The sequence below is a fragment of the Heloderma suspectum genome, chromosome 6, assembly GCF_057233095.1.
Source record: "Heloderma suspectum isolate Gila_16-S chromosome 6, 16-S_ref, whole genome shotgun sequence".
Classification (NCBI taxonomy): Eukaryota; Metazoa; Chordata; class Lepidosauria; order Squamata; family Helodermatidae; genus Heloderma; species Heloderma suspectum.
In genome coordinates this window covers 76948890-76971024 of record NC_139463.1, presented here as the reverse complement: position 1 = coordinate 76971024, position 22135 = coordinate 76948890, and the positions used below count along the sequence as shown (strand labels likewise).

General features: G+C 44.4%; 1 protein-coding gene across 2 annotated transcripts in view; it reads right to left on the bottom strand.

Annotated features, from left to right (window-relative positions):
- Positions 1-4867: 4867 nt before the first annotated feature.
- The window catches only part of TRIM28 (tripartite motif containing 28), a 30242-nt gene continuing 12974 nt past the window's right edge, over positions 4868-22135 (bottom strand). The window contains exons 5-18 of one of the 2 annotated variants that reach the window (XM_084805085.1): positions 21653-21769; positions 20578-20692; positions 19955-20101; positions 17757-17871; positions 16541-16662; positions 16243-16380; positions 15974-16004; positions 15718-15754; positions 14189-14414; positions 11697-12007; positions 10594-10714; positions 6945-7019; positions 6407-6541; positions 4868-6088 (exon numbers count right to left, since the gene is read on the bottom strand). In XM_084805085.1, the coding sequence (XP_084661211.1) occupies positions 5861-6088; positions 6407-6541; positions 6945-7019; positions 10594-10714; positions 11697-12007; positions 14189-14414; positions 15718-15754; positions 15974-16004; positions 16243-16380; positions 16541-16662; positions 17757-17871; positions 19955-20101; positions 20578-20692; positions 21653-21769 (1918 nt within the window). In that variant the 3' untranslated portion in view covers positions 4868-5860. The remainder of the gene's footprint in view (positions 6089-6406; positions 6542-6944; positions 7020-10593; positions 10715-11696; positions 12008-14188; positions 14415-15717; positions 15755-15973; positions 16005-16242; positions 16381-16540; positions 16663-17756; positions 17872-19954; positions 20102-20577; positions 20693-21652; positions 21770-22135) is intronic. The other variant, XM_084805086.1, reaches the window with a different exon arrangement.

Below are 22135 nucleotides of genomic sequence, written 5' to 3'. Positions count from 1 at the left end.
TCTGCAGATGTTTTGGACCACACTTTCCTTCAGAAACAGCCAGCATGGCCAACGTCAGGCATTATGGGAACTGGTAGCCCAAAACTTCTGCAGGGCATTAGTGTGCCTTTGTTGTTGTAGTGTGCCTAGCCGCCTTAAATCGGTGCTCTCTCCCAGCCTCCCTCCCCCGTATGGTGCCTTCCAGATGTGTTGAACTGCAATTCCCATAATTCCCAGCCAGTTTTAACAGTTTGGTACAGCAAGATGGCCATTTCCAATCGGAATTTAAGAAAATGCCTCTTTCCTGCCGCAATGTTTTAAAAAGAGCAAGTAGCCGTTCTAATGTTGGAGGATATTTAGTAGAAAGCTCATTTTTTAAATCCCATCCTGTTGCGGTATCCAAGAAAGGGATAAAGGCGGTTTCCAAATTCACTGAAATGTCACCAAGTGTGAAAGACCTCCTTATCCCTATCCCCATCCCCATGAGGAACAAAACCTTGCGAACTACAAGTCTGGCACATTTATATGTCACGGACTTCCATTTGTTGGCACAAATTGGGATTAAAAAAAAAATAATGCACACAGCACAGTACTTGGAGGTAACATTATAATCCATGAAGGGATAATGAGGTTTCTGTGGCTGAGGAGCAGCACTAGTATAGTGTAAGATGCCTACATGACTTTTTAAAAAGTCAATTTACTAATGAGCTTTAGCCTAGCAGCCTTTCTTCATGTTATAACTGGCCGTTTTTTAATTTTTTTAATTGCATTTATATCCTGCCTTTTTTCCTCTTGCAAGGAACCCAAGGCAGCTTACATCCTCCTCCTCTCCATTTTATCCTCACAACAACCTTGTGAGGTAGGTTGGGCTGAGAGTCTGTGACTGGCCTGAAGTCACCCAGTGAGCTTCCTTGGCCAAGTGGGGATTAGAACCTGGCTCTCCTGGCTCCCAGTCAGTCATTCTCACTGCCGTTGGCAAATGTCCTATGTATTGATACAGAAACATATTAGAGCTGCTCCCAGTAACGTCCCCCTTGGCACATGTTGCTCTGCAAAGACTTTTTTCTCCCCGCCCCTCTTCCTACTTGTATCTACTGCTGTTTTACACCACAGCATAAACACGTAAGAAGCAACTGCTTGGTTTTCTTAGTAATAAAGCAGCCTTCCCCAACCTGGTGCCTTCCAGATGTGTTGAGCTACAACTCCCATTTGCCATGCTGGTGGGTACTGTAGTCCCAACACATCTCATGGGCATTAGGTTCGGGACGCTGGGCTAAGGCTGATAGAAAAGCAGGAGGGAACCCCACAAGTTATGGAGCTGGAGTTACAGAATGGTCTGCACTTCAACAGCCACATCTTCAGAACTAGAAATGAGTCCAGGCAATTTTGGAGGCTGTGAAGCCTGGCCCAATTTGGACTCGAGGTGTATGGAGGAAAAAGGGTTGCACCATGGGAGAGTATGGAGAAAAAGCTTTAAGCCAGAGTTTTGTTCTTACACAGCCATCAATGCCTTCTCTGTTTTGGAGCTGAGTGCGAGGAAAACAGATCTATGATTAATAGGCTTTTGCTCAGCCAGAAAGACCATCTCATAGGTGCAGAGAAAATAAGGTGGGTTCTTCCCTTCAGCAAACAGGCACTTGGATTACCCGATATGAATCAGCCTCCCCAATTAAAGATGAAACAAAGACAAAATTATACAAAGCATCTGGACTCGGGTAGCAACCAATACACAGCCAATTTTTTATTGGGCTGGAAACATCCAACAGGGTGGATAAGCAAAAGCTAAATGTATTTACATCCCTTTCTTCTTCCAAGGAGCTCAAGAAGTCTATCCCTGCCTTTCTTTTATCCTCCCGACCACATGAAGCAGGCTAGGCTGAAAAAAGGACCTGACCCAGAGGAGAGTATGGGTGTATATAAAATGGGGGCATGAAGATCGATACAGAAGTACTCAAATATCTAATTGCAACTTTCCCATACATTTTTTGTTTTTTTTTAATGTTCCACAGCCCCAACCATCTTTGCTGAATCATGGAGAAGGCTTTTATTTTCTAGGTTACTCTCTTCCCAAGTGTTGCTTGCAATTTCCACACTAGCTTATTCTGACAGATGCTTTACCGAAACATTTTTCCTGCACTGAGTTTTCCATGGATGTTTCCCACAAGTTTTTCCTCACAGCTTTCCCCCAATTTTTTATTGTGGATTTCAATAAACAAAACAAAGAACATAACAAAACCAAAAGGGAAAAAAACTGTAACATTCTAAAAACCTGTTTTGAATTACAATAGTCTAGAAAGAGAAAAAAAAAGGGGGGGGGAGTATAGGTTACACATAAACTTCAGTAAAAGCAGACCAAATATCCACACAGAAGTCCATTTGCAAGTTATGCCTTTCCTCACAGCTTTGATTAGATTCATTTATTCTAGTTTTTATTAACCAGCTCTTTCCTATTCCCTTTCATTTTCTTTTTCCAATTTAATTTCATTAGTATTATTTTTCTTGATCTTCAGTATTCGGGACTCATTTTAGACTTGTTTTTGAACTCCTCTTTGGCAAAAGAATTGCCAAGATCCAACTCCATGCCAAATTGAGAACTGTAAATTGTTTAGTTCTACAATTCTTATTGTGGTTACGTTCAAGCAATACTACGGAGTATAATGGGTAATAAAGGAGATATTTGTGGGTTAAAAGTTTAATAGGAATTTGTTATACCGTAGCCGTTTAATATATGTACATCCTATATAGAAATATCTACCTGCATTAGTCTATCTATCGCAATGGAAGATATGTCTTCATTCTCACATTTTATTGCTTATTTAATATGCCTTTACCATTTATTTGTATGCTGTGATTTCAAGAACAATTTCAAATCCATTTTACTTCATCAACCTTTGCTCCTTTTTGGTTGCTGTTCAGCTCAATGGAGGAAAAATAGCGAGTGAAAATAGAAAAATAGAACCTAGTTTTCCAAGGCAGGTGAAGACAGTAGATGTTCCCTTCTATTGACAGATTTGAGACTCTTATCTCCTCTAACAGTGTCCTTCCGAGGAAGAGCCCAAGTATTTTTTTTTTAGGTCCTATACAAACTTGTAACACAGGCCCTCTCCCACACACATATTGCAATCCCATCATACACAATCATTGAGTCATGAAATAATTTCAGAATAGAAACTATGTTTTATACCTTTCTGAAATTACATCTTTGCCCACACTAGCGCTTATCTATTAGGCCCTAATGTGTACATACACACACTCCTTTTGCTATTTTTTTTTTTAACATCCATCCTGAAAGAGACCAGAAAGCTTGCCAACTAATTTTCTTCGTTTTTATTAGTCCTAATATATTATTCTGTCAATGTTTTGATTTTGTTGTCATTCTAGTAGGCCAACTTTAAGCTTCATTTTTCTGGCTGTTTTCATTTCAAAACCCACAAATTCCCCCCAAGTCAATTTCTCTTGCAAGTTCATATTCACAGTATGTGCCATAGTAAATGCCTGCAGTTTGGGATCAGTGCTAGTTTACTGACATTGTCCAGCTTCTGCAACTCACTGGCAGTAAGCAGAAATTCAATACTACGCACACTTCACTGAAAACTGATTTTGTACATCTCATTCCATAAAATAAATGGGAATACTCCATACTTTGAGGCTCTGTCATATGCAACAACCGTAAGAAAAGTTCTCAGATCCGTAGGATACTTGTTTATGTCTACTCACACTTTGGGCCTGTAAATCTTCCCACTGCTGCTGGAAGCATTATTGTGGTTTGTCCCTCCTTCTGGCTTACCGGTCCCAGAGCACGTCACAGATTTTCTCAAACTAAGTCCTAGTTTAACTGTGCAAACACATTTTCTCTATTCTAGAGAAGGGGCCAGCAACTGAGTGTTTAGAATGTTACTTCTGTTCTAGCACTGATTCTGATTGGCTCCAGCAATCTCACAAGATCTGGAGTCTGGACAACAGGTACATAAATACAAGGAAGTTTCTATAAATATCGAGCATGATATACAACTTAGCTTCAATTTCCCCTTAAGGTAATAGGGTTGCAGCCTAGGCCAGCCCACCTGGATTTCTAGTCTTATAAAGTGCATTCCCCCACCCACAAATGCTTGGGCCCTGTATCCATTGTACCTTCCTCCCAAGTCTTCCTCAGATCCTAGCTTAGAAGCCCAGCTGTAGCCAACTCCTTTCTAGACCCTGGCTCCCAAATCCTGATTCTAGAAATTTCCAGAAGAGACTGGCATCCATGTTTCTGCCAATTCCTTCACTGATCTAGGTTTTTGACCATCACAGAACTAAATGGAGTGTCTTCCCCCCATGACGTTTTCATAAGGAATATCTTGTTACTTTGCTGTATTTATAATTGTAACTTTAGTGTTAATTCTATTTTATTATTTTAGCTTTCTGAAGAGCTAAATTACATAATTTGCATATTGAACTGAAATATCTTGCAAGCCCAATCCAGCTCATGTGTATAATCCAACTTGTGCTGAGACAAAGGTGCTCAGAGTTAAGTGTTCCAGGTTCCAAAATGGAATAGAACAACAGATCAGAAGCACCTTCATGCACACATCTCATGGGCTACTTTTAAAATAAGACAGTCCATATTCAAAACCTTCAGTAGCACAGTGGTACCAAGAGCATGCAAGTGACCTAGGTATGACTCCATGTGCCCCATTCTCCCTCTTACATCCTCCCCGTTGTCCGAAAAAATGTCTTGGGATAGCAGGATGGAGCAACTGGGGAGCCAGGCAGCAGACCTTTAAATAGACTGTATTAATGCCTACAGGACAAGAGTTGGTAATTCTACTATATTATAACCCACCCTGAACTCTTCAGGTAGGGCAGCCCCAAAAGGGCAACTTTTCTTTCAAACTGACAAGACACGCAAGTTGGAAACATTTTTTATTTCTTGGACATGAAAGAAGCAGTCTAAAATATACATAAGCAAAAAAAGCACATTTCAATGAGAACGGCTCTTGGGATAGTGAGGATAAACTACTGGGTCAGAAAGCATTTGAAGATACGTACAGCCAGAAAGTACGGCTACACGGCAGAGACAACTGGATTTAAAAACCTACAGCTACCTTGACCTATGAAAACAGGTGTCTCCTCTTGAACAAACTGAACAAAAAGCAAAGAGCCTTGTTTGGACACAGGAAAATTTTCAGAGAATAACCACCACCTTAGAAAATAGCTGTTATGGAGACCCAAACACAGTTGCATCTGTCAGATGTCCAGGTAAGTTGGCACCAGGACCAAGAATAAGTTCAGAACCCACTATACCAAGAAGTGCTGCCATCCATCTTATCATAAGACAAACGAGGCACAGGAGAGACTGTGTCCTTGACTCTCAATGTAGTTGGGATCTGCTGAAGACCCACCAAGAGCAGTCAAGTATATTTGACGGGGCAGCAATTCATTACTGGGAGATCCAATTTGCATCTGGGCCACAACAACTTCCTCCTTGGTGGGGTGATGGTGGGATTAAAAAAAAGGGAACTATTTGTTCCCACCAGGAGGAAGAAAGGAGTCCAAGAGGAGAGCAAGGTATAGGATTCTGGATTTCCTCCATTTATTAATTTCCATTTCATTTCAATACAAAAAAACACAAAGTTTCTGTCAGAACAAGGGCATAAAATTTGTCAAGCAAAAAAAAAAAAAGTAAAGAAAAAAGAACAGTTCAGACCATTTATAACCATTATCTAAGCAGTCAAATTCTACAATAACTCTCCAAAAAAAGGCAGAGAGGTGCAGAAGGGAACAAAGGAGGACCAGAAGAGTGGAGGGCAGGGACAGGCGAGGGCAGCTTCAAGATGGTGGCTCCCCCATTTCCTCTCCTCCGTGGAATGCTGGTCCGTTTAATAGGAGGTGGCTTTTTTTAAGCTGCCGTCCCCTCATCCCCACCACTCCCATCAGGCTTAGAAGAAGTGGCCTCACCCGGATCAGTGACTGGGGAGCCACGGGGAGGAAGGGTACTTTCTTTCTGTGGCTCATCCACATTGATGGGTTCACGGAGGGCTGAAAACTTCCGGTCGCCAAATGCAGCGTTCAGCTTGGCCTCAAAGAAGCGCTGTAGAGCAATGATGGACTGGACATCCTCTTTGTCCTAAGGAGCAAAAGTGATGTGAGAAAGTGGTGAACATCCAGAGAGCAAGACAACTGGAATATTGCCCAAATGACACAACAGCCAAGCACAGCACAAGAACGGCAGGCAGCGTTTTCCTAGTTCACATTATTCACAGAAGAAATTGTGGCAGACTTGGCCCAGGATAAGTTAACTGTGGTGTTGCCTAAAATATCTGATATGAGACCCCTTCCAACAGATTCAGATCCCCCTTCAATGTTGTCAGCCTATGGGCTCCATTTATCCCCACACAGGCATACATACCCTTTACCTGCTCACCCTAACCTGACATAGCCTCACCTCTGTCAGCTTGTTAAACTGCCTGAACATCTTCCAGACATCATCTGCAAACTCGTCGGGAGAGCCATAGGGAGGGGAGAGCTTCCGCTGCAGCTTGGCTCTGATCAAGGTCAAGTCAATTGTGTTCTGCCCCTCCTGGAAGATAAAGGTGATAATAAAAACCAAGCTTATCTCGTGAAAATGGTACAGCTCCTCTCAAGTTGTCACAAGGGTAGGCCGACTGTATGCATGTTTAGAAAAACTTTCCTTGCAATCCTGAAAGTGGTAATTTGAAAACAAGTTTCTTATTGTTGTGTGAATCGTTCTGGAAGAACAGGTGGGGACTGACAGAATGAAAGGATCAGAATGGTGTAGGATGATAAAAAACCCAAACTATGTTCATAACAATAACAACTGCTGGCATTTCGTGGGTGGAGGGGAGACAAAGGAAGAGGAAAAAGAACACTTGCCAGAACCCTATTAATTTTTACAACTAAGTTAGCATTGATGGGACCCAAGATGTTCAAAATCCTCCTTCTATCTCATGAAACAAACTCACTGTGGCATTGGAGAGTCGGTGAAGAGGCCTGCATGGTTCAGAACACAATAACTCCAGGAGAACTCGTTCACATCTCTGTAGGAGGCAAAATGGAAAACTAGATTAGTGAGGAAAGATCTGCCCATACCATTAAATGGGGGGTTCTCAAGTTACATTCCAAACAGGTAAGATTACCAGCTTTTCATTTTGGTTTGCACAATCTAAATCCAAATGATAGACCCTGACCATGTTATAAAATATGTGAAGCAGGTCTACATGAAAAAGCAGGTTTATTGGCAAGTATCACCATTTCAGCGCTTTGTGAGCTCACACAAGTGTTTCATTTAATAACTGCAACATTAAGTGAGGACTTTCACATGTAAAACATCACAGACTACTGCAGTGAAGTTTCAATATCTTGGCTAGCAGGCCGTTTGCATTCAGTCGAAGCAACATACTTGCCTGTGATATCCATCTTAGAGAAGAAGTGACTTGTAGGATTTTGAGAGCATCATACTTGAGCAAAACTAGAACCAAGGTTTCCCAAATCAAAACCCAACATACTATTACTCCATTGTTAAGACTATCACAGGAGGAAGGAAAAAACTTTTAACAGGCAGAACTCCTATTGATATCCAAACATTACAAATTTCAACCAAGGTATTAGCTAGTTCATTCTAGTCCTCACCCAAATTGCCTCCCTTAGGATTATTAGGTTAAAATGCTGCAGTAGTGAGAACAGATGCAATGGGAAGAATCCCTCTTCTATGAAACTCACATACTCAGTCTAGTGAGCCCTATGCTGGCCTTGGCTCACTGGTTCCCGCCTATCCACTTCCTCCTTCCTGACAGTAGTGCACCATCCTCTTCATATCAGAGCCCTATGTAGGGCTTTGGCCCAGTCCTACTTCGTTCAACTTCATGTGTCCACCACCTAGTCCTTCATCAATTCCAGTTTTCAGCCAGCTACTTCTCCTCTCTTCCTTTAACCAACTCATCTCTTAGCCAGATTCACTACAACTCCTGCCTCCTCCCCCACCCTAGATAAGGTTTCTTCCACTGACACGTTCTGACAGAATTGCAGTTGCAATGTTCACAGCAGGTCAACCAGAATTGGAGGCTCCATCACCTCAAGCACAAGACTACTGCCAGCCAACGTTTTAGCCAAGTTCTAATCAATGGCCTGGTTCACACATAATGCTAAATAAACCATGGTCTGTTTATTTAGATAAACCATGGTTTGTTGCCCTACCCTGGGTTTGTCTGTCAGATGATCAAACAAACCATGGTTTGTTTTCTCAGACCTTGGGTTGTTTGTTTCCCTCCTCCTTCACCTTCTACCTCCCTATCTCCCAACTGCTTCTGCAGCACTGGCATGTAAAGAGGCTGTTATTTTTTTTACCACTCTTGCCTGCTGCCTCTGTAGCCTGGCGAAACAATCGATGAATGACCCACAATTCTGAGCTCACTTGTAACGACAACCCATGGTTTAAAGAACAGAGCTCACAACCCAACAACAAACAGGGCTATTCGCAAGTAACAACCCATCAGTTTAAAAACCTGATGGGGAATCATGCACAAGCAGGCACACTGCCCACAGCACATCCGCCTCTTCTGCTTTACAGCAACCCCATGATCAGCTCATTCATAGGTTGTAGCATGACATGTGAACCGGGACCACTGGGTAGTTAGGGACTACACAACTTTGTAGTTAACCCAACAAACCACGGGTTCGCAAGTAATGCTGCACAACCTACAAAGCTGATCATTGGTTGTATGCTAAAGAGGAAGGGTATTGCACACTGCAGGCAGTGCGCTTAGTCATCCCCAACAACAGATTGGTTTTTAAACTGATGGGTTGTCGTTACATGCAAACCAGGTCCATGGAGTCTCTTTGTGGGTTGTTCATGGTTAACAACCCATAGTTAACCAACAGCTCTGGGTTCACCCTTAAGACAACCCACAACTCAAACCATGGTTAATTAAACCATGGTTTGCCATTACATGTGCACCACGTCAATATTTAAAATTCAGCCCTTACTCATCTCTTTGGGTTGCCTGTCCCACTTAAGAAATTAAATTGTGCATATGCTTATATGAAACTATTTGAGCCACACCTCTTGGATTAGTGTGAATGGGAAATTAGCTATCCACCTTAGATTTCACACTTCTCCAAAAGATGCAGCTTAATTCTAGGCAGTTTAAACATGCAACAGTTTAAAGCATTTAAATATGAAATAATCTGTTGCGGCCAACATACCAGAATTGATTTAGATGGGTCTTTTGAGGGGATTTTTTAAAAGAATATGATCGATACAGAAAAGGAATGGAATTATGCGTGAATATGTAAGTGACGTGGACCAGATATAAGACAGGTTTGTCTATCCCAACAGCACACAGCTACCAGAAATCTCTTACATGTCCACCTCATTCTATTAATGCCAACGCTACAGAATTCCTCCTATCCAGAAGATGCATGCGATATTTTCCTTTAGCCCCATGTTCTCACTGGTCAGCAACTTATTCTGACCTTTTCTCAACAAGGTATGTGCATAACAGAGCCCAAGCCATGCAAGGAGTGTCCTGCAGAAGGCTTCAGCTGTGCTAGGGCTCACCAGGATTAAGCTCTAGAATATTTACAATACCGAGTCGCGGAAGACAAGGAAACTTTCATTTTAGTCACTACTGATTAACTAACTACCCTCCTCTCTACACACAAAGGATATGGCATGACTGTCAGAGAGGCCTGAGCTCCAGCCAATCTATTTAGAAATTAAGCACTGCCTCCACCTCCTTCCCAAGAATATAAAACCCTGAGGTCCAGTGTCTCTCAACTAGAAGCCACTCCTCACTCCTGGTTTTATCAGTTCTTTGAAGTGATATCCGAGAAGCCAGGCATGTTCTGGATTCTTTGCCCCACCCACACACAAGGCTGCATACACTATGCCAGGATGTAGCCTAGGAACATGATTTCAACACCAGAGCTAAATCCAGACTGCTCCACCATTCCCACCACAAAGTCCACCCCAATTTTTCCTTCCACCCTATGCTTCCCATCCCATGCTTTTGAGAGCCAGAAATTACTGTACACCAGCTAAGGCAGGCATGTGCATTGCTGAGCCAGTGGATATGTGGAAAGCATACAGTCAAATCCGCAGTCTGCCAACTAAAGCTCACTCTGTCCTGGGCAAATCCCACTTAGTCCCATCTGCCTCAGGTTGCTGCAAGGATGAAAACAGCCAGAGATGTACTATAACTCACTCCTGAGCCCAACGCTGTCCCAAGACATTTGGCTGCCTGAGGCAAAGCAGTAAATCCCCACTCCCACCCCACACCCAAGTCAAGGTGCATAACTCCCACAGCCAGGCAAGTTATTTCGGCACATGAGGTAGGAAATCCCACAAGCACATCTCCATCTCTGGCAGTAACAATACAACAATTTGGTGTCCTTTCATGGCACCCAAAATCTGCTGTTTTAGGCAATCACCTCACTCTGCCTCATGGAAGGGTGGGCCCCGCCTAAGCCCTCAGATCATTCACCCATCACACTCTACCTAGGATCAAAGTCTCAAACATCCTTGTCACCTCAGCTTATACCAGCTGCCCACCCACTCACCCCTGTCAGCCAGAGCAAGCTGTGGCTCTCTCCTCTAGAACAGGACAAACTAACCTTCTGGTCAGCATCTGAGAGTGTCTTTGGCTCCCCATCTATGAAGATAGGAGTCAAGTCTGTTCCGTCCGCTTCAATGGCTGTCACTGGCTCGTCACACAGTAGACACTTCCATTCCTGGCTGCAGGGTCAATTGAGAGACAGATGTGAGTGAATGCATGCTCTCTGCCCTATAGTGAAGAGCACCCCACCACCACTACCTTGACTGAAAGCCAAGGAGAAAGCCTACCCACACAAGCCTGCAAACACAAGTGACAAGAGAATTGGGATATTTGTTAGGTATTTATTTCCTTTTAACTGGTTAGCTGTAGATCTGCACAGTAAAGTGAGCAGAGCTACTCAGAGGCTGCCACATCTACCATCTGTAAAAGTCTACCATCCAAAGACCTTCTGTAACGTATTCAGGTCTTCATTAACTGCATGTCCTGGATACAACAAGTAATGTATATGTGAAGTATATGTGAAGTCATTTGATGGTTTTCCAAGGATGACAGCATGAAATACTATCAATCTTTACACCTTCAAGTTTTTGGAAAATTCTCTAAATGGAGAGCAGTTTGATGCTATTTAACAACGCTTACTCTGAAATATACTGAACATAGCCATAACAAGGATACAGGGCCCATCCACATGTTATCACCTTTCAAGGAGTAGCTTAGGGCAGGGGAGCAACTAGTTCTGGCTTAACTTACTAGGCAAGTCATAATTCATGGCCACCACTAACCCCACTTCCCCCTGCCAACGATGCCAGAGACCTCAGGGAAGAATGATTTCATGATATGCTTGCAAGTGCACTTTGCTGGTTTGAGAAACCCCCTCACCTGACTTGGGAGAGGTGAAAGAGTGACTGGAAATTGTACCAAGCAAGAACACTTTCCCCAGCAAGAAAGCAGATTTGCAGAAGCTTGGCAAAGGGAGATGGAAAAGGAAATCATTTCTGCTTGCAGCCGTGCAAAAAGGATGGCAATACTGGATCTTAAGTAAGGCTTGCTGCTCGTGCTACCACCCCCATCCCAGACTCGCAAACCTTGCCTTCCTTTCCAGAGCTGGTGGGAGGCATGTAGGATGTAGGAGACAAAGCCGAGAAAGTGGGGAGCCCGTACCCAGGGATTTCCTGAAGGGCAGGCAGGTGGCAATCCAGGTGGTAGCACTTCTTGCAGCCATCACACATGACTACAGCACCAGCTTTCAGGCATATCCTGCAGCAAGCAGCTTCCTCCCCATTGGCTGTGCCATCATGGCTGTGAACAGACTGCATTTCCATAGCAGAGCTGGTGCTGCCACTGGGGGAGATGAGCCGGGGGGCTGAGGAGCCTTCCGGAAGAAGAGCATCCTGGGGCAGGAGAACTGGCTTGGTGTCTTTAGCATCTGCAGCAGAGGCTGGGTGTTCGATAGCCGCCTCCATCTGCTCCTCCTGAAGGAAGGATGACAGATGAAGAGTCAGACCAGATGCAAAACTGGAAAACGGGAAGAGAAAGCAATGCAAAGGAAAGTAGCAGGGGCGCATTCATTACTGCAACCGGTAAGCTAAATTGCATTCTTGGGATTGTAGGAGTACAAAACGCATATCTAGTTCATACACACACACACATATATTAACCATATACTGGTAGCACAGTGTTAGTGTTAGGATAAACATGTAGGGCAGAGGTTATAGATTGTGAAGGCCTGCAAATAAAGGTCTGCAGAAAGATAGCACTAGAGGGTTGGGTTAGCATAACCATACATCAAGCTGGCATGCATCTAGCAAGAAAGTTATGAATTTAGACAGGTAGCCTAACATGGGGATATGTCAATCCTGTGGACAGAGCAAAAAGCACAAAAAACATAGTAAAAGCACAGGGAGCAGTGGGGTAAAGGACAATGGTTACTGGAAGATAGGGAGAAAACAATTGACGTAGGGGGAGGAATGGATAGACAGAATCCATCAATAATTGAAACAAATTTGGCACTTGGGTAAGGATATATAAAGGAATGAAAGAAGTAGGGTGGGGATGCTCTTGGGAAGGGGACACCACTGCTAGCAGTATCCTGTAACTCAAGGGTGTTGAACCCCTTTCAGCCCAAGGGCTGAATTCCATTCTGTAGAAGCTCTGAGGCTACATGCTAACGGAGGGTGGGGCTGAAGGTAAAAGGGTCATGGCCAAAAGTGCCTATTTTAGCTTAAAGTCCTTACTGCTAGTCATGAAGCACTACGAGGTGCATTCCAACCGGGGGGGGGGGGGGGGGGGCGCTGTGCCAGGAAGCCACCAAATGCTGGGGGGTTAAGTCAAAGGTGGTAAGACCAGGGGACAGGTGGTAAGGGTCAGACTGGGAGCCCAGGAGGGCATGAGGTTCTGCTACAACTGATTTCTGTACATTTGTATGCCTTATTTTCATCTCATGCACTATACTTTTGTTAAGAAGTACCATGGTACCTTTTCTTTACATTTATCATGCATTAATGTGCTGCAGTGCATTCTGTTAGTAAAAGCTGCAGAATGCAACCCGCTGTGATTGTGTTCTTGGTTCAGCAGCTGTACTATACAATTCAGAGAGCAGGTGACAAACCACAGACCAGGTTCTTTCCTGCAGGATGGGATTTGTAAAACTCATCAGTAGCAGGGCCTGTGTGTCTCCAGTCATATCCATTAAATACAGCCAAAAATAAATGTCCTATAGCATCCACAGTCCAGCTGGCATGAAACAGGCATTTTATTTTTATTATTAAACTCTCCCTACAGCGTTCTCATGTTCGGTCATTTTACACTTTTTCCTACAAATGACTATCTGAGGCAGAACAGACTCTGGACAGTCAAGATAAAATCCCCACTGACAATACTGTGCTAGACTGGCATTGCCCAAACTTGATACTGGGGCACAAGATTTTCCGCCTTGATTAAGATTGGGAGGCACACTCTTCTACTAAAAAAATATGGTATACGTCTTTTCCTTGGTCAGCTCCAAGTACAGTGGGCAGGTATCCTCCTTGTAACTGCAGGATAGCCCAGTTAGTATTGCCTCCTGTTATCCAACCTCCCCATGGCCCAGTGAAAGGCTCAAGGAACTAGGCCATTCTTTCTGGACAACTATGATAATCTAAGGCAGGGGTAGGCAACTTGTGACCCTCCAGTTGTTTTGACCTACAACTCCCATAATTCTTTGCCACTGGCTCTGTCAGCTAGAGCTGATGGGAGCAAGACAATCTGCCTACCCTTGCTCTAAGTAGTTCCCCATACCTTTCAACTATAACAGACTGTGTGACTGAAGTCCAGTAGATTGTTACACCCCATATTTGGGATATTACCACCTATGGCTGGAAAGCAGCGTGGAGGGAAGAAAGATCAATTTCCACTAGGTATTCTGCTCCAGCTCAAGTTTCTCAAGGAACACTTCAATCTCTTGCTCAGGCACAAAGTTTCAATATCGTTCAGCATTGCTGGGCTTGACAAGCCACTAGTTCGACTCAGTAGAAGCCCAGGTCTTTATCTTGCATATGGAACTCTCTAGGCCTCAATTTTAAATAGTTTATCAAGGGACCAGGATTGCTACATGCAGCTAACAGCCTCCACCTCCCCATCCAGATCTAGGCAAATCCAATAAGGGCAATGCTGACCTTCACCGCAGTGCCTGCAATTGGTAGTCCTGCCTGCTGGGCGGCAGCAGCAGCTTGTTGCCCCCCCTGTTCAATCACAATGAGATTGTAATCTTCACGGGAATTGCCTGGAAATACTTTGAAGACAGGTGGCTGGTTGTCAGATGTCAGGTCCACATCCAGCCGCTCCAGACTGACACGGGGCACTTTGCGCACAAGACCAGACTCTCCATCTTGGCCACGGGGCCTGAAGTATATATAGAGACAGGATTAGGTGAAAAACTAGAGCTGCTACTACATCAGGAATTGGAAATTGTGGGCCTCACTATGCAGTGCAGACAATAAGTTCCAAGTTATTAATTTGCTAGCCCTCTTAGTTTAAAATGGAAAGTGATGTCCACTTAAGGCTCAGAGATTACAGGGGATCTTGAAGTTTGTAGTGTCTGGGACAGAAGCCTGGTGAATGATACTACCCAGTAACACAACTAAGCGCTGTTCTTTTACACAGTCTCCTATAAACTACTTTCAAAGAACTGCTTGAAATACAACTCCATTTAACTGTTACTGTATCTGAGGCTGAACCAATTTTATAGGTTCAATATGAACATAGATCACCCTCCTAGTCCAACTCTTTTATTTGAAAATATGCCTTCACATGACCAGACATAAAGAGCACCCAGTGTGAGACTAGCTTTCCCGCAGAATTCTGCTTTCGAAAGCAACAGATGAATGCAAGGAAGCCTTCATTTCTAGTCCCAGTGCAGCAACACATCCATTCTTAACACCCATTACCTCTTGCAAACAAAGTATCTGCTAGTTCTGTTTTAATGCCAAAACAAAGTTATTCAGACCTTATCTCAAAGACTCCTAGTTTACTTTCTTCCCTTCACAAAGAATTTTGCTTCAAGACAGAAAAAAGTTTACTCTGCTTAGCTCCATAACACTGCCTGTTAAGATTCTCAACGGCCATCTCTCCCACCTACTGCCAAAGGTAGCAAGTATTTCTATAGTTTAGATAAATCACCCCACTGTTCTGCACAAGGTATTCAAAGCAGCTAAAAAACCTAAAGGGAATGTTGCAGCAGGAAGGAAGGCTTTTGGTTAAAAGAGAAAAGGAAGATATGTGTCTGCAGTCATTCATGAGCATGTGTAGAAGGTGGCCTTGATATCCATCTCTGTAGATGGCTTGCATTCTTGGTCACTGACATTCTCTGTATTTTCTTAGGGACAGCCACAGACTTCATAGCTAGAGATTTGCCTCTGGGGTACAAAACAACCCCAACAGATCAAATACCATTTTTCACAACCTGCTCAAAGTCCTCAAAACCTTGCCCTGAGTTAAGACACATCCTCTATATTCGAAGTTCATTTTCCTTTGGAGCACACACATTCTTAGGACAGTCAATTCTGTGCCACGCACCAGAAACCACACATAGGGAATACAGAACATGAGTCTGAATGTCACAGTATGCAAGATGTACAGAATTACCGCAGAATAGCCCCAAGCACCTTAGGAAGACATCGTAGTATTGGAAGAGAATAAACCTTACCTCTTCATTCCAGATACTTCACCAGAGTATGATCCTTCTGTTATAGCAAAAGGAAATAAGTGTCAAGAAGATGACAGTCGCCCCCATTGGCCTCCATTGAATTTTTTTTTTTTACAAATCTGTCGTGATCCATGCCCAAAACTAATCCTCCTTCTCTCAAGTCATTAACAAACAACAGGACCACCTAAATGCAGTTTACCCAGCCTCACTCTGAACTCCCACTGGACACCCTTGCTTTTCCTTTAATGTTGCTTACCTACGCCAAAGCCATCACCGATGTCCATCGGCTGTAAGAGAACAGAGCAAAGTTAAGGAAGAGACCCACACAAGTCCAAGCTGCTTCCTCACTACCTTCTGCCAACATATATTGACTAGTTATAGGTCCGGCACAAGACAGTGGCCCTGACTGCAGGCTTCCAACTTAACACATATGTCCCCTTGAGCACTGGCTTCCATCTACTGTAACCAATGCCCTACAAGGCACCTCATGCATCTAGACCCTTCCTTGTCCTGAATTCTGCTCACCTGTCCAGCAGAAGAGGCACTGGCATCATTGATATAGCAGTCAGGGATGGCCTGCCGCTGGCTGTTGGAAGGCAGCACAGGCTGAAGCAGAGCTCCCTTATTCATTATGCTTGTCTGCAGAGACATCTGTTGGACACCCTACATGGAAAAGTTGACCAGGAAGCCTGTAACTGCCCTGTTAGCATCTCCACCACTGTGCCAGGCACTCCCAAGAATACAGACGGACTGACCAGCTGAGGCGACTGGTTCAACAGAGCCAGGCAGTCATGGAAGAGAGATGTGTACAAAGAGCCAGTACCTGAGAAGGAGGAACAGAGCCCTGCCTGACTGCCACTCCTCCAGATGCAGCATTGGCCCGCTGTTGAGGGGTCTGGGCATTGGGGGTCACTGGCAAACCACTCCGTTCCGAGACTATCTGACCTAGAGGGAAGGAGGAGAAAGAAGGAATTGTATGTTTCTATTCTCAGGGCTGGTGTTTTACTACTCTTGATACAGAATGTGAAAATTGCCATGCTGGGGTAGGGCCAGAAGTGATTCTTATAGTTAAGGATTCCAGCACAGGGTCCTGACAGCTGTCACAAATGCTATTATCTCCAAGTATATTATAGCATTGTAAACTATATCTTAGGACTCTTGCTACCTAATGAATGTTGAAGAGGTGCCCACCAAGTAGAATGAGTGAATGTTGACAGCCCTCAGTTTGAGAGGTTTTTGTCCACACACACACACACACACACACACACACACACACACGTACGTATTTGCAAGAGAATCTGTTTCAGGTGATTGAGCTCCTGAGCTTTGTATGGCTATCTCTTCTTCCTTTGCGGCTTGCAGACTTCCCACTCTCAATATCCACACCCTCCATGCACACCATGTCAATATTAATATAGCACGATCAGTATATCCTGCGCTCTATGGAGTTAACTTATGGGGAGGAAGAGATGAACGGTGAACAGATTCCAGTTCTAAGCTCTAAACTCAGAAGTCCTTATTCAGAGTGCTTCACAAAATAAGCACGCAATATATGCTGATTGAACACTACACAAATTGTGTGTCTCAGAACTTGTGTTCAGTTCTCTGGAGACAGGAAAACTGACCTGTGTATCATTTTTAGTCCCACTCCACCCCCACCCTTCAAATGGGAAGTAAGTGTATAGTTTTAATATTTTTAGATTCCCATTTTTCCTCCAAGGGAAGTTCCCAGGAGGTTTCCCATCTAAGCATCAACCAGTTCCAAACCTGCTTTGCTTCAGCAAGGTTGCAGTATCACGTGCCTTCAAAACATTGTCTTAAGGGGATATGTGCCAAACCAGAATATGGCTGCCCAATAGCTACTGTCCAACCTGGTATACAGCTGCATGGCCATGTGACAGTGGATGGTATAGTAAATTATCTCCCTTACCAAGGAGCTGCAGCCCATTCAGAACAGTGAGCCCAAATTAAGGTCTCCATTCCCTCTCCCAAAGCATGTGTGCTTTGACAGGAGAGCGTTCCATTTCCCCATCTCTTACCAAATGTTTCTGCGCTCTTGATCCAGGCATTTAAGTCCCACTGGAATTTCATGTCTCCATGGGGCTCCACAGGATCCACAATCATTTTCAAAGCCCTGTGCAGCTGGAAGTATATCTGGAGCAGAAGGGTGGATAACAGAGAGCTCAATACACCTGGGAGCATCAGTTAAAAGCCCCATCGTTTTCATCAGTACTGTAAGTTGTAGCTGCCCAGTTACTTCTCTTCTGCACTAATTTTGAGAACTTGGAATGGAAACAGGGATTTTAACTGGCTTCTAAAGGCTTCAGGGGGCCTGCTTCTAGGCAAAAGGACACAGAACAATGGCAAGTTTCGTGTAGTCCAGCTTTATGACCAAACAAAAGGAAAGATGTGGATACAGCCTCGTACACATTAGACCCAGCTGACTTAACACTGGTCCTGAATATACAGCCAGGACCAGAAATATTGGAACAAGGATAACTGTTTTGGCAGTTGGCCTCTGTACACCACCACATTGAAGTTGAAAGGAAACACACCCAGATGGGAGCGAAGTCAGGACTTTCAGCTGTAATTCAAGGGGTTTGACAACAGTGGGGCACTGACCATTCAGGAAGTACAGCCAGTGGCATATACACACCCCCATCGTTGGTGGCTCATAAGTAATGGAACAAATGGCTGACAAGCAGCTGCATGGCCAGGTGTGGCCTGTTTCCTGGGTACCCCATGACCAATCAAGCAGATAAAAGGCCTGGAGGTGGTTCTGAGTGTTACATTTGCATTTGGTAGCTGTTCACTGGAACTCCCAACATGAGGTCCAAAGAGGTGTCCATGTGAGTGAAAGAGGCTATCATTAGGCTGAGGAAACAAGATAAACCCATCAAGAGAGATAGCAAAAACAGTGGGAGTGGCCAACACAACAGTTTGGAACATCCTGAAAAAGAAGGAATTAACTGGAAAGCTCAGCAACAGCAAAAGGCCTGGCAGACTACGGAAGACAACTAAAGTGGATGACCACAGAATGCTGCTCATGGTGAAGAGGAACCCTTTCACAATACTTAGCCCGGTCAAGAATGCTCTTGAGGAGGTAGGTATGTCATTGTCAACATCTACAGTCAAGAGATGGCTTTATGAATGTAAATACAGAGGCTTCACAACAAGGTGCAAACCACTGGTAACGCTCAAGAACAGACAGGCCAGATTAGCCTTTGCCAGCAAACACCTAAATAAGCCTGCCCAGTTCTGGAATAAGAGTCTTTGGACTGATGAAACCAAGATTAACTTGTACCAGAATGATGGGAAAAGTATGGAGAAGGAAAGGAACAGCTCATGATCCAAGCATACCACCTGATCTGTCAAACATGGTGGAGGCAGTGTTATGGCATGGGTATGTATGGCTGCCAATGGAACCGGGTCACTGGTGTTTATTGATGACCTGACTGCTGAAAAAAGCAGCAGGCTGAATTCTGAAGTGCATAGGGCTATACTTTCTGTTCAGATTCAGCCGAATGCTGCCAAACTGATAGGACGCCGCTTCATATTGCAGATGGATAATGACCCAAAACATACAGCAAAGGTTACTCAAGAGTTTCTCAAGGCAAAGAAGTGGGATGTCTTCACTGGCCAAGTCAGTCACCTGATCTCAACCCAATAGAGCATGCGTTTCACTTACTGAAGACAAGCCTGAAGGCAGAAAGACCCACAAACAAGCAGCAGCTGAAGGCAGCTGCAGTCAAGGCCTGGCAAAGCATCTCGAGGGAGGAAACTCAGCATTTGGTCATGTCCATGGGTTCCAGACTTCAGCCAGTCATTGAGTGCAAAGGATTTTCATCCAGGTATTAAAGGCGATCCTTAAGTTTGAAATGATGTTGGTTTGTTCCATTACTTATGAGCCACCAATGATTGGGGGGGGGGGGGTGTATGCCACTGGCTGTCCTTCCTGAATGGCTAGTGCCCCACTCTTGTCAAACCCCTTGAATTACAGCTGGAAGTCCCGACTTCGCTCCCATCTGGGTGTGTTTCCTTTCAACTTCAATGTGGTGGTGTACAGAGGCCAACTGCCAAAACAGTTATCCTTGTTCCAATATTTCTGGCCCTGACTGTATGCCACCTTTCAATGAACTTCAAAGACGGTGGAATGCCAAGTAACTTGAAAGTGCTCAGTTCCTTCAGCAGACAGTCTCTTTTAAGACTTGGGGGGGGGGGCAGGAGCAGAGCTTACCAGCTTCTTCGAGAGCAGCAAGGCAGTGTTATTGTCACTCTCCAGGGCCCAGTTGGCAAAGCGCAGGATATGCTCCTGGTGGCGCTGGAGCTTTGTCATGGCCCAGTGCTGTCTCTCCAGCTTCTCTTGCTGCCCTTCAGTGACTTTCTGAAAAGGAGAAACCCCAAACACACTTAACTTCCAAGCAGGCAAAGCCCGTTTCCCACTCATAAACCTCACACCCAATGTGACTCTGACCAAGTTTTAACAGCACCCAGTATTGGCACTAAGACAGTCAAGATCAATCCTCAGCTGGTACCTGTGGGAAATATATATGGCCTCTCCTGCTCTAGATTGCACCCCAAGCAATGATGGAAAACTGTAATAAGGCCCTTAAGAGAAGTGCCAAATTCTGAGAGTCAGCTATTTTTCTGCTTTTTATAGAGAAACAGTTTGTCCTAGATCAGAGAAGGGTTGCAGATGTAAGAGTATTTCCTGCTGAAGATAGCCTGGAGACATTCAAATAACCTTTATGCGTAACAGGTAGACGTTTCCACACCACCACCACCCCAACTCTACCCATTCTCTCCCAGAATCATTATGTTGTGTACATTCATAGCCAAAGCTGCCATTCCAGTCTTTACCTGTGCATCGTTGACCAGCACCCTGGCCCGCTTATTGAGCTCCTTCATGATTTGCAGGATGGACATCTTCACATCCACTTGCACTCGCTTCTGCACATCTGCCACCTGCCGGATCCTGTTGAGGCAGTAGCATATGGTTTCCTTAGTCAAGCTGTGATAACAGTTCACGTAGAGGCTACTGCCCGAGACAGCAGCAACACACCAACATTGCTCTCCCCAAATGGGAAGCCAACCTCTTAATGAGGTGAAGGTAGTGATAATGAAGGAAGAGCTTCTGCCTCCTGAAATCACAGTTCTGGGCCAGGAAGCAACTTTACTTGAGTTGAGGCCAGACAGTGACAATCAGTCTTGCTCTTCCTCCAAAAAGTTCAGATCGTAATGCGAGTTTCCCCTTTGTGTCCTCACAACCACCCTGCAAAGTGGACAAGGCTGAAATATGATGACTAGCCTCCCAATCCCCCAAGCAAACTTCATGGACTAGTGGAATATTATACCCACTGGATCACACCACAGCCTTTCTTTCTTTCTTTCTTTCTTTATTCATTTATTGCATTTATACCCCGCCTTTTTTCCTCTTGCAAGGAACCCAAGGCGGCTTACATTATCTTCCTCCTCTCCATTTTATCCTCACAACAACCCTGTGAGGTGGGTTGGGCTGAGAGTGTGTGTCTGGCCCAAAGTCACCCAGTGAGCTTCCATGGCCGAGTGGGGACTAGAACCCGGATCTCCCAGCTCCTAGTCCAACACTCTTGCCACTACACCATACTGGCTCCATCTGTGGAAGAGAAAAAAGCCAAACACGAGCCGTTGGCTAGACAACCCTCTCACTTCGTTATCAGTGTGAAGGAGGGATTGTGGCCTGAGCAATAATGCACAACTGCCATCCTTCAGGAGGAGCTAAGACTAAACAGCTTCCACCATTCAGGGCTTCACAAATCCTAGAGCCAGGACATTCTGTATAATTCTGTTACCAATTTAGTTTTTATAACCCTTTGAAGAATCCATGTACAAAAGCCACATGTGCAAGGGTGAACATGTCCCCATGGATCAGGCCTTCTGAGCAAGGGGCACTTACGAGGTGCGCACTTCCTTGGTTGACTTCTGGAGATTGGCATTTTTATCTCCCAGGCGCTTGACCAATGAGGCCAACATCTTGCGTTGATTCTTAACCGCATCTTCCAAGAACTGGTACCTGCAGAAGAGATGATTTCAGACATTTGGTGCTAGCACTTCTAATGGCTGTGCTATACATGCCACTAGTCTAAAAATCAAAGCTAAAAGACTTCTAATATTTATCTTGAAACGCTGCATGCTATCAGCAAACCCACCTGGATTTGGGGGAGGGGGGAAAGAATACTGCTGGATGGGAGAGATGTAGCCGGCTCTGACCATAGCAAAGCTATTTGCTAGATCCCTGTGGAGATCTCATATTGCACTTTTCATATTACACAAAACTTCCCCTATCAATTTAGTGAGGGGGAGAAAAACAAGCTTAGGAAGCCTTTCCAAGAAAGGACCAACCCAATGCTATACGTGATTTGGAAGTAAATCCCAAAGA